The sequence below is a fragment of the Typopeltis vanoorti genome, chromosome 12 (assembly GCF_054136105.1).
Source record: "Typopeltis vanoorti isolate ZY-2024b chromosome 12, IOZ_Tvanoo_1.0, whole genome shotgun sequence".
In the NCBI taxonomy this organism is placed as follows: domain Eukaryota; kingdom Metazoa; phylum Arthropoda; class Arachnida; order Uropygi; family Thelyphonidae; genus Typopeltis; species Typopeltis vanoorti.
In genome coordinates, this window is record NC_143560.1 from 77,846,472 (window position 1) to 77,860,000 (window position 13,529).

Consider the following 13,529-nt stretch of genomic DNA (forward strand, 5'->3'; position numbering starts at 1 on the left):
TTATATATCTACCCTATATATATAACATGATAAGCTTTTTATGTAATGTTTTGAAACTCAGGGGCTACCCTGAGTGTCAAGTCTTCAAAATTCAAGGAGAACCATCCTACCAGTCCGGAACTCGGGGGGTGGGGATGGGACCCCCTAGTGTGTGTGTGTGTGTGTGTGTGTGTGTGCTTTTTTTATATAATCCACAAACCCAACTCTAGAGACCACACATGAACTTTTTCATGCCATTTTTGGACCTCTTCTAAGAGGTGCAGTAGTCTCACACTAGAAATTTACTTTAATTATGCTATGATTAAATATATAAATATCTTTTTTAAAAAAAAAAACATGATGTTTAGGGCCTCCCCTCGATGAGCCTAAACATCATGTCAAGAACTATCCAATATTTGTGCAGCATCTATCATACTTTGCTTTGAACTCATTCACAGTCATGGCACCAACAGACTGTGACAACCTATTCCATTCAATCACTACTCTCCAAGCAAAAACCTAGTTCTAACATCCTTGATAACAATACTCTTACTCAGTTTCCATGGATGGCCCCTAGTTCTCCCACCACCAGATCACTCTTTCCACATGCTCGACAACACTTTCACACAGGTTGTAAATGCTTCGATACTGTATAAGAGGAAGCACATTCAGGTAGTAGGTGCCTTATAACACTGAGAGAAATAAGTTACAAACATAATTTTAAATACATTCTAATTCTAAATGAAACTACAATCAAACTGTCTTTGACAAAAACAATCCTGAAATACTTGTTGATGAAGTAAAGATTCAATTGGGAAGACAACAACAAAAAAAAAAAGTAAAGAAAAATAACTTTTTACCTAGATTCTGAAGGAGGCATCAGCTGAATATTTGGTACGCAAGCAAGCCTGTGTCTCAGTGTATGAAATGCTTCACTTTGTGGAAGGAGCATCAACAAACCATAAAGTCCTTTTACAAGATAAGGGTTTTGAGGGGCATCAAGCAGCTGAAGTCGGAGGTCTGCAATTTAAATAGTGAATTAAGACATAAATTAATTTTAAGTCAGTTTTCTCAAACTGAAACCCAAAAATTCAATTTTTTATTTATAAAATATGTTATCTCATATTCTAATAAAATTATTGGGAAACCATCTTTTAGTTCACAAACACACACCTGGGTAGCATTTACAGTTTTAATCTTTATTTGCACACAATCTTTTTTTTTTTAATAATCGCAATTTTTTTTAAAATGTATTTTTTTCTATGAGCTTCTGTAGCTCAGTGGAAGTGGCATTTGCACTCACAGTGATAGGCTGTCCAAAGAAAGACCTAGGTTTAATTCTAACTGCCGACTACAGGTACTTTTTCTAAGCCTTTCTTCGACTGGTTCCAGAATTAGTCAACCTCTGGCACAGACAAGTGGGTTTTTTTCCTCCCAGAAACTCAGGTTTTTCATCCAGTAAACTTAAGAAAATCAACAGTAGACCCCACATTATTTCAGACAATGAATATAGTGTTAGGGATCATGAGATGACAGCATGTGCCAGCCACCCCTTCAATGGATGCCATTTATAATTAGTGATAGCTTTGGACCGGCTACCTCTGAGTGGCTACCAATGGCAACTGAACTGACCCATCAGTCTCCAAAAGTTAGATAGGGCTAAAACACCCTCACCTACTCCCTATAGGGGAATAAAAAAGGTATTATAGTTCGCCCATTGTTTGTAGGTCTCTGCTTGGCATCTTGCCAAAAATAGTCGATTCATGCTGAAGGGGAGAAAGAAATGAAGGATGTACGAATTGGTCGCCAACAGGCGAAATCACGTGCTTTATAGGTAAAAATTTCCAACTGTTATACAAGCAACATAGTTAACTACAATAATCATAAAAGAGAAGTTAATTTTCTGACCTGTAATAATAAACAACTCATCCCACAATACGGACTGATTACCCTATTATCGGAATGGATTCTCCTTTTTCTGACATGCGCAGAAGTGTGGAGGGATCTCTAATCGGTGGGCAAACTATAGCAGATTTATTTTATTTATTTTTTATCTGTGTTTGCTCTATAGCAGAAGAGGGAATGATTTAATCAAATAATTTTTTTTTGTAGTGTGGAGTTAACTGTGAAGAGAATGATTAATCACTACACATTTCAAACAGATGTGCTAGAGAAGAGTGGGAGAATTACCATCTATAATCTCAGTAATTCTTTTCCTCTCATAAGATGCCATATTAAGTAATCCATTTGTAGGTGCAATAGAGATGCATGTACAAGGTGCTTGAAGTTCATAACAGAACTTTCTGCTATCTGGCTATTCTGCACAGCTAACAGAAAATGAATGAATAATGATTCATAATATGTTGTATGACACTTATTACTGTGCTGAAATAGAAAGGCTCACAGAGAATGTACATGGGCAAGCAGTTCAAAATTTCATCTGGATTGCTGTCCTATGATCCCACTGTAGTATACTATACTGCGAGGAACAGAAGGATGGAATATGCCATTTTTGAAAAAAACATTATTTATATGCTCTTTAGAATCAACTTTATTAGTAGGGAGAAAGACAGGATTTATCACTCCACAGAGATTTTGAGTATATTATGTGTAAATTTTTTTATATATCCATAATCATTTACTTCTAGTGTTCCATAGGAAAGCAGTAGGGAGAATTTAAAATGAAGAAAAATTCATTCTGACAGTCTAGAGGTGAACTGTGAAAGAACAGTCAGTAGCTGCCACATAAATCTTAACAGATGTCCCAAGAGAAAATGAGAGAATTACACATGAAATTTTCTGAAGAATAGTAGATTTATATATATAAAAAGAAACTGATCTGTATGTAAGTGAGACTTGGTACAGATGCATCATTAACCAAATGAGCTAAAATTTGAGCTCTTGGGATACAATCAGAGATATGCTAAAAGAATTCAGTGGTCAGACAAAATTTGTCATTATTATAAGGTTAAATAGCTACTGAAGAGTAAGCGTAGTGCATACAATGAATGATCCAGTTTCTTGTATGTTGTGGAAGAGATATTTGTGATATGCTGATAAAGACTGGAGGTTCAAGTTATCCCAAGAAGAAATATCTCATCCTTTTTAGAGATCTGGATATTATCAAAAGAGTGGAAATAAATAGTTATTTTTTGTAACATAGCCAGAATTAATTTTTGCTGATAATGCATATTACAAAATTATCAGAACTCTATTCAAGAAGTGTCACTTAACTGAAAGTACTGTCATCAACAGGATTGCAAATTGGATTTGACTGCCAAATGAAAAAAGTAGTTGATATACAGAAAAATTGGTTTCTCAAGTTTGGAGTTGAAGTGGTGTTGAACAACTGTTGAATGTGTCTCAAGAACAGTCACTAGCTGTCACATAAATCTTAACAGATGTCCCAAGAGAAAATGAGAGAATTACACATGAAATTTTCTGAAGAATAGTAGATTTATATATATAAGCAGAAACTGATCTGTATGTAAGTGAAAGTGGGGAATTGCAACTGCCAATTCTGATGGGCAGTGACAATGGAAAAATTGGGATAAAATGCATGCTACAGAAATTATCATCTTTGTGAAAGAGGGATAGAGTGAATAAATAAGAGATGGATCAATAACCAATCTAACTACTCTCTTTTCTAAGGAGTCAAGGAGTTTTTGGAATTAAGGGGCATCATCTCAAATCTGATAACATTTAATGGCTGGACAGATTTGGAAGTTACAGAGTTAATAATTCTTCAGAGATGAAATAATGTCTGAAGCAAGAAAGTGAAAAACTAATTTCTTGGATGCAATACTTCTGATATCTTCATATCAAAAGATTTGGATGTTGTCAAAAGTAAGACTGCAAGATTTTTTTTTTCCCCCTTCGAATGAGAAAGAGGAGTACACTGTGCTATTCCAAAACTGGGAGATTGGATTTGCAGTCAAGCAGAGGTCACACACAGAGGGGAGGGTATGCAATAAAGGAATTTTATGGTATTCCATAATCAGCTGAAAAGCTTGAGGATAAATATGTATTCAGAAAGGAAACTGGAACCCAGTTGCAAAAGACATTTGTTTGCTTAATAGGCAATTGATAGTAGTATGATGGTCATTTGATAGTAAAGTTTTGTTAACCTTCTTGGGAATAGGTGAAATGTAGGCTAATTTCCAAGCTGAAGGATAAACACCAGCAGAACAAAAAAAACAAAAGTAGAGAAACATCATTTGGACCAGGAAATTTTTTTTGCAATCAATGACCAAGATTTGTATACTCTTTCTCACTAATGAAAATTTAAAGGAAGGAGAGAATTGAATGTTATGAATTTGTAATAGAACAACAACATTTAACATGATCATCAATGCAAGAACAAGAAGAAAGGTAATATGACAGAAGATTAGCTTTGTAAGTAACGATGCAACAAAATCACTGCTGAGTGTGAAAGAAGTGTAAATTGGATTGAAGTTAAGGCCAGTAGCCTTGTCAAGGGATAAGAAAGCATTACTGATATCTGAATATGATGTAAATTTCTTACATTTAGTCCTTTAAGATCAATGGAAATGATGGATCATAAGACTATCTGCGACTATTGCAAGGTTTAGTATATGCAGAAAATAGAGATAGAGATTTTGGTAAAGCTAGTTGTGAAATGCTTCATTATTTTCTTAATCTTATGAATGGAAACAATAATACAACCAAGAAAACAAAGAACAAAAAATTACCCCAGATGGCATTTCCTGGTGATTTCTTCTCAAAATGAGACACCACTAAGCTGTGATTGGAATGAATGGTGTACAGATATTTGTGCCAAGAGCACAAACAATTCCACAGTATACTTAAAAAAGACCTGTAGTGAAGAAGTTATTAAGAGTTTTAAAAATGATTAGAATTATCCTGTTTTCTGGTGGGCATCTAAATAATTTCTATGGAATTCTTGATAATAGGAAATGCTCAGGGCTCTCTACTGGATGGAACTGTGAAATATTAAAACTGCCAATAAACATGGTATCCCTATTAGGGAAACGATTCCTGTAAAAGGAATCAGCGATGATAAAGGCGACGTAAAAACTAAAGATATTCTAGATGTCTGAAGTAATTTTTACGTTGATCCCATATATGAGAGGTTGGTTGTAATTTGGTTGGTAAGAGACCAAAAGGCTTGGTTGCCATTTGGACAAAATGCACGTTTCCTACTTTTTTGCTTTTTTTTGTCCTGTAAACATTAATAGTCTTCTTGCAACTGTTTCAGGCTTGAGTGTAAGCATTAAAGGAAGATAGTTCTTGATGAAAGTCAGTTGTGATATGACTTGCCTGTCTTGGCACACCTTTTGGAGAGCCAAAGCTTAGACAGGGCATGGCAGTTCAGAGTATTGGAGAATGTATATTTCCATGCCCATAAGGAAAACTTCAGTGATATGTTCGGTGCATATGTTTGGGTTGGAAGGCCAAAATGAACAGTCCAAATTATAGGAATGAGGCATAGAAATCATGGACGTCACCCCACTTGGCACCATTTGCCAGACTACTCTTGTTTGGGAGTGGCTGTGTAAGTATTGCTTCGTGGGAGAGGAGACAAGCATGAGTTGTGGTCTGAATTACCTAGGGAACCCACTACATTTGCAATATAGATTGGAACCTCAGTTGTCAAACTTAATTCATTCCTGAAGGCTGTTCGGAAACCGAATTGTTCGAAAACTGAAACCATTTTCCCATAAGAATTAATGTAAAATGGGTTAATCCGTTCCCAAACCCCTAGATGATTGTTTATTTAAACCTTTACAACGGTACTTCATGCATAAGATCGTATACAAACATAATGGAAATGCATAAAATCTTACATAAAAAGAATAAACAGAATAAATAGATAAAATAAAAATGAAAAGTTAACTTCACTTTAACTATACATACGGAGGAGAGTTGATGGCGTAAGTGGAAGGAGGTGAGTAAGGGGAGCCCCTTTCCATAAAAACATCAGGTTACTGTCCTTCTGGGTTTTTTCTCTTTCTCTTTTCTGTCTCTTGGCACGAGACACACTGGGCCTCTGTCTCACTAAAAACCTGTCCAATGACATTTGTTTTTGCCAGCGTTTTAAAATGTTTCTGAAGTGAGATATGGCACTCTCATTGAAATGGTTTATGATGCGGTTTGCTACAGCTTTGTGAGGGTGATATCTTGCCACAAAACTTTGCACCTCACCCCATTTTGCACACATTTCTTTGATCAAAGAACCTGGAACATCTTTGATCCCTTCCTCTGTGTTTGAAGACATTTCCTCCACCTCTGTCTTTTTGCTGCTCCTTCTGAAGGTGTTCCAGTTCTTCCATGGTGAGCTCATTCCTGTGATCCTCCACATCAACACTGTCAACTTCCAAGTCCATGCTTTTGCCCAGAGACACAATATCATCGACAAGAGCAACATGCTCAGCCTCAATGTCTCTGTCTGCTACACAGTCTGGCCACAATTTCCTCCAGGCCGAGTTCATCGTCCTGTAAGTCACTTGCGCCCAGGCTTTGTCAAGGATACTTAAGCAATGGAGGATTCTGAAGTGATTTTTCCAGAATTCTCTGAGTGTTAAATCTGTGTCAGAGGTCACTTCAAAACACCTTTGAAACAGTGCTTTGGTGTAGAGTTTCTTAAAGTTCGAAATGACCTGCTGATCCATGGGCTGAATTAGAGAAGTTGTATTAGGGGACAGGAATTTCACTGTGATAAAATCAGACTCCTCCGCTAACTCATCCTCCAAGCCTGGAGGATGAGCAGGAGCACTGTCCATCACAAGAAGGCATCTAATTGGCAAATTTTTTTCTTGAAGGTATTTTCTCACACTTGGAGCAAAGACTTCATGGATCCACTCAATAAACAATTTCCCAGTTACCCAAGCTCTACTATTAGCCCTCCACATAACAGGCAATTTACTTTTCATCATGTTATTTTTTCTTAAACACCCTCGGACTCTCAGAGTGGTACACAAGCAATGACTTGACCTTGAAATCCCCACTTGCGTTTCCACATAGCAAAAGAGTCAGCCTGTCCTTCATTGGTTTGTGTCCTGGCAATACTTTTTCCTCCTGAGTGATGTAGGTCTTCTTTGGCAATTTCTTCCAAAATAGGCTGGTTTCATCACAGTTGAACACGTTGGGTAAGAAAACTCTCAGCCTTTACAGTCACTAAATTCTTGCACATATTTCTCAGAAGCTTCTCAGTTCGAACTCGCAGCCTCCCCATGCCTAACCACACTATGTATGCTGCTTCTCCTCTTAAATTTCTCGAACCACCCTCTACTAGCTTTGAACATTAGCACTCATACCAGGATTTTTCTTTAACAGGTCATCATGTAATTGCCTCGCTTTTTCACAAATTATACACTATCACCAGCTAACTGTTTCTCGTTTATCCAAATCAGCAACAATTTTTCCACTTCTTCAATCGTCTGTGATCTTTGTTTAGTAAGAACTTTCACTCTTCTTGCAACATCAGCAGCTCTCTTGATCGCCTTTTTATTTTTGAGTATTGTACATATCATTGATTTCGTCACACTGAACTGCATAGCAAAATTCGAGACACGAACGCCATTTTCATATTTGGATACGATTTCTTTTTTCATCTCTATCGGGGTTCTAACAACTTTTCTTTTCGCTTTGCTGCTATCACTATTCTTCTGCAGCCTCATGGTGGCTTAATTAATAATAATTTATGAGAAAAAAACAACAAAACACAAAGAAAATCAAGAAAAATTCACTGCAATTTGAGTAGGTGTCTGCACCGAACGAAGGCTGCCACATAACTGATGCTTTCCTGCCTTACAGCTCAGCACGCAGAGCACATGGTTGCCATTTGCCTATTCAGGAACGGACACGTTTTTTGTTCAGAAAATACGTTCAGGAACCTAATTGTTCGAGAACAGAGGCATTCGAAACCGAGGTTCCACTGTACTTGGAAGGGTCACTAGTAAGGAAGAGATCTAGGATGTTTGGAGAGTGGCTATGGTTATTCAGAATTCTTGCAGCCATGTGAACAATTTGTTTAAGGACAAGAGTGATGGCAAATATCTGCATCTTTGCCTGCTTGGTCTGTGTAGCTAGAGGAGAGCCAGCTTGTTATGAACATTAAAATCTCCTAGAAGGACGATTTCACCATTAAGAAAACAGGACTGGAGAAGATCGATGTTTATGGAGAGGAAGTTAAAGAGCTCAGAGTGGTTGGTAGCACTGGGAGAGCAATAGAAAGAGTAAATGAATTTGAGTGGAACAGGGGAGATTTTCAATCAAAGGTGGTCAAGTGAATGATTCTAGGTTAGGTGCTCTCTGGCATGGTATGTTCGATTGGATATGTGCACAGATCCTTGGGTCCAGAAGAGCTTGTAGTTAGGAAAATTGAATGATGATGGGGGGGGGGGGTTAGAGGATTGGGTTTCTTCCAGGAAGAGTAAGTGGGGTTTGATAGTATATGGTAGTGGGTACTATTAAGGTTGGTGAAGTAATTATGTCAGAAGGTTCTGTGGGGCATATACAGGGTGATAAAAATTAAACTAATCCCTGTTTAAGGCCTTGTGGAATGCCATCCAGTGATCCAAATGCAGTGAAATGTTTGTAAGAATACATTGTAAATTTAGTTTAATCCTTTATCCAGGTGTGTGCAAACAAAATTTGCTCCTGAAAGTATCTTCAGGACCGGGGTAAAGTGGTACAACACTGGGCGACTCCTTGCAAAGGTGGAGCAAACTACCAACACTCCTATCTCAGTATCTCCCATAATGCAAAATACATCTCCTTGCGGATATGCATAATGTTATGCATTAAGGGAAGGGGCCACTAACCAGACTAGTTTCGACCTTTATTGAGGTCTCTTCAGTTAGAGCCAGGCCCAAGTGGGGATACCAAGGCAGAAGCATTAGCAAGGTCATCTCCTCCTATTGGAGCTGCCAAACGGTGTGCCACCTTTTTATTAAATTACTCTGGATTTAGAGAAAGATGTTGAAAGTTTATTTTTCACTTGGTCAGACTATAATAAATTTAGTTTAATCCTTTATCCAAGTGTGTGCAAACAAAATTTGCACCTGAAAGTATCTTCAGGACTGGGGTAAAGTGGTACAACACCAGACGACTCCTTGCAAAGGTGGAGCAAGCTACCAACACTCCTATCTCAGAATCTCCCATAATGCAAAACACATCTCCTTGCAAATATGTATAATGTTATGCATTAAAGGAAGGGCCACTACCCTTCTGAAGAGACCTCAATAAAGGTTGAAACTAGTCTGGGTAGTGGCCCTTCCCTTAATGCCCCCTTTAAAATTTTAGTAACACCAAATGTAATTTGGGAGAAGTTATATTTAATTCACACAAATGACTATAAGGGTAACATATGCATTATAATAAACAATTTTCAATAATAAAAAAAGTTTAGCAAGACGTATAAAATTTAGTGGAGAGTTCCGACTGTGTGGTTCAAACTATTTGAATTTAAACTTTTGATGTAGTTTGAATGATACTGGTGAAATGAGATCATGATGTCAATCAGATGCGCCCTAATGGAGGTCAGTTTACGACAATCCAGCAATGAAAATATAAATTAGAAAAAAAAGTTATCAACATTTAAAACAAAATGTGTCTATATACCCCTTGAAGATCTTTTCATCCCTTGGGAGGAGGATAATGATGTGGAAATCCACACTTGTTGATTTCCACATTGATGTGGATTCCACACTTTGGGGAAACACTAATCTATATGATGGAAGTTTACTAAGGACTTATACCACCTTTACCACAACTTGCCCCAGTCCTGAAAATATTTCAGGCGCAAACTTTGTTTGTTTACACTTGGATAAAGGATTAAACCAAATATGTAACTAATCTATATGATCATATGGAGGAAAGTGATATTAAAATGGATATCAAAATTGGAGATTCAGCTCTTTATACCAATATGAAGTTTATATTCTTAAATAAATCTATTAGCAGTCTACAGCATTCCTTAACTAAATTGAATAACTGCCGGAAAGAAAAAAAAGGCATGAAAATCAGCTATAAAAGCGACTGTGAGGATGGCACAAGAAAGGCATCTGTCGCATCCAGAATGTAGAACCTGGAGAATAAGTGAAATATTTCAGCTATTTAGGAACAACTTGTGAAGTGGATGGATTGTTATCTATACACTTTGCAACTACCGTATATGTTGGCATATAAGACGACTCTCAAATACTACAGAAAACCCCTCACAATCATGGGTCGTCTTATATGGCGAGTATAAAAACGGAAGCTTAATTTCTTGGATGAACATTTAGATAGTTACAATACATCGTTATATAAGAAAATAGGCAGTGTTTATAAACAAATCAGAATAATTTTTTGTTACATAAATTTATTTAAAATATTACAATAGATGTAAGTCTTAAAAACAAATAATAATTATTAATCTCAATTGTTCATGTTAATTTTCTTCATCATCTGCTGAAAATAGTTCTTCAGATTCATTGTTGAAATGATCGTCATATGGATCCCAGTTCGAATCCGGTGAATTGATTTCGTTTTCATCATTATCAATATCCCACAACAGATCATCTTCCGTGCCATCTATAAGATTAGAGATACCACACTTTTTAAATCATTTTATTACACTCTCTACTTTTACTTTATTTCATACTTTGATCCCAAAATTGCACAACATATCAAGTGATGCAGCACGCATAGATCCACTATTTGTAAATGATTTTTCATCATTACATCCAATTATTCCACTCTTCTCACATGTGATCTTTAAAAGGTTTGTTCAAGCAGATGTCTAGTGGTTGCAATATAGAAGTTAAACCACCTGGGTATAACAGCATTTTTGTGTTATTTTTTTCTAGAAGACTTTTAGTATTCTCAGTTAAATGACCAAAACATATCCCATACTAATAAACCATGTTTCTTCATTATACTGCCTGGTGCGTGTTCCACACATTATTTATCCATGGGGCGATCCCCATTCTCATCACACATTTTTTCTTTGGCATTTATTTAAAAATATCTTCTTTCTTCCTCCATTCTCTTACCATCTTCTCAGTTATGTCAAACTTTCTTGCAGCAGCACAGTTATTAGTTTGCTTTGCCATTTCAATTACCCTCATTTTAAATTGAGCTTCATATTTTCTTCATATTGTTGCTGGTTCCATGATTTTAAATGATAACAATTTTAATAATCCTAAAATTTAAAAAAAAAAATGCAAAATTAATAAGTGATTAGCCCCAATTAATTAAAATTGAGGCTAATCACTTTTAATTAGGGTAATTCCCGTAAATACTAAATCTATGCTATACAAAAAAATAACGGATATAACAACAATACCTAACATTGCATTAATACAAGAAAGAAGAAATACGGAGGGGGGGGGGTCATCTTATATGTGACATAAGCTTAAAACCTAAAATTAGCCTAGAATTTAGGCCTTGTCTTATACACCGACATATACGGTAATTCAGGGATTTTCAGGTCTCTCTCTTTCCCTGCTCCTTCTTTCTATATATTAACAACGTTCATTTGACTGAAAATCTAATTTCCAGTTTTGTATATGACAGCACTTTGAACTCCTCATTTCACAAAAAAAAGGGAGACAATTTTCCTGCAGTATTACTTTTGACAATACTCAGATCTCTATAAAAGATTTCACTTCTTGGGATATCTCTGCCTTCCAATGCTTTTTGACACAGATATTACAATCTTCTAAGCATCCAAGGAAATTAGGTTTTCACTGTTGTTCAACTTCTTCATTTCTAAAGGCCTATTATCTCTACATAAATCACACACACACGCATCCAGCCAGTCAGCCAGTGAATTCTGATTTCAGGTCATTCTCTTAAGAACTCCCTAAAATGGGTAAACAAGAGAGCAAATAGTTATATTTTCTACAATTATTTCCATGGTTACTGTGCATGAGAATGGGCATCTGGAATTCTGCACTCTCATCTTAACAGACTTGCAACAGATAAATTACCACTACATAAAAATAAACTGCACATTCACAAAATAACTTTTGTGCATCTTCATTCATTTCATCTACCGCTATACACTGGAGCAATCTTCTTTTGTATTTCCTAAAGACTACCATATGAAGGTTTTCAAATCCTGTGTTTGCAAGCGTGTTATTTCTTAACCCCTCCCGCCTCTACATTCTGTTAGCCAAAATAAGAGATTTTTATGCATCATTAGAAAAAAATGCTAAAGACATGACAATATTATACAAATGTATTATGATCAATGCACTATAAATTATTTCTCTGAAGAAAAGATAGCACTTACATGTGAAAATAGGTGATTCTATTAACTGCACCAGCTTATCAATTTCTGTTAAAAATTCAACAGTGACTTCCAAATCACCACTTTGTTAATGTTAAAGATCATAAGAAAGGGTCTTGGCAATAATTTTTTTTAAAAGCCAGCCTTAATTATCAAGAGTTACTTTTCATAAAAAACAATTCATTCAAAAAGTATTAGTAATAAAACTTGAGCTTATAAAAAAAACTCATATATGCATGTTATTTTAATGAATTTGAATTAGTACACACTATAACCCGATATCATATTGTCTTGTGTGAAAAGATTATTTATTTCAGCATGCTCATTTAAAAATTATTTCTTGATAACTTACTTTTGCCTCTCTCTGCTTTTGATACAGCATGTATATTATTACATGAATATCTTCATATACGATACTTTGGCTAAATAATAACTGTAACATGTTACATTCAGGCAATAGTGATCAGAAAAATGAAGAAATGGTCATATCAGTCACTCTAAACAAAGATAAACTTTTTGAATTGCTAGTAATTTCAAGTATGGGTAAGATGTGGGCAAATTTAAAATACAGTAATCTATCATTTATCCAACCTTCAAAACAACGATCTTTCAATGAACTGGCCCTCTCATATCAACCAACTTTTGGTAAAGTACCATGTAATTGTACTTCAATTATCAGAATGGCAAACTGCCTTTCAGATAAATGGCAGATTACTCTAACACTTATTTGTGCCTATGGTCCACAGTAAAAGTGGAAACAATTTTCTTAGTAGAAATGGCCTTACTAAGGAAGAAATAGGAGTTTTTAGAGTTAGGGACTAATATAGTAAGGAAAAATTAAAAAAAAAGCTGGTCGTTGTGAGAGATCTAAAAAAAGCAAAGTAGGAAATGAATACCAGATACAGAAATGTTTTGGGAAAATTAGGATAAAAGAGTAAAGCTAATAATACTAGTAAGTATCTGCTGAATTTCTGTTCAGGAAATGGACTAGTCATAACTCTAATAATAATCACTAAAATTCCAAAATAACAATGTGAACAAATTCATATGGTTAAAGGAAACAAGAAATAAGGAGAGTCTTACTGACTCTGGTGGTAAGGCTTATTAGTAACATGAGAACTGCTGAACTTAGACTGTTTCCCCCACTACAGTCACTCAGGACTTGTTGTCTATACTTGGGACACTCACCACAGGAAGGATATTGTACTCCACCTTAACAAATATGAATAAATTTTAAGGGAATAAATAAATTTTATCGCTATTTAGAACTTTAGGTTTACTTTCAGTT

At 35.8% G+C, this 13,529-nt stretch overlaps 1 protein-coding gene across 3 annotated transcripts in view; it reads right to left on the reverse strand.

Annotated features, from left to right (window-relative positions):
* The window catches only part of LOC150100911 (protein VAC14 homolog), a 315,351-nt gene that overhangs the window by 2,196 nt on the left and 299,626 nt on the right, over positions 1-13,529 (reverse strand). The window contains exons 14-15 of one of the 3 annotated variants that reach the window (XM_090401162.1): positions 12,245-12,324; positions 840-999 (exon numbers count right to left, since the gene is read on the reverse strand). In XM_090401162.1, coding sequence (XP_090257288.1) covers positions 840-999; positions 12,245-12,324 — 240 coding nt within the window. Of the gene's footprint in view, positions 1-839; positions 1,000-12,244; positions 12,325-12,593; positions 12,675-13,529 lie in introns of those variants that run through there. The other 2 variants (XM_090401163.1, XR_016549127.1) reach the window with 2 other exon arrangements.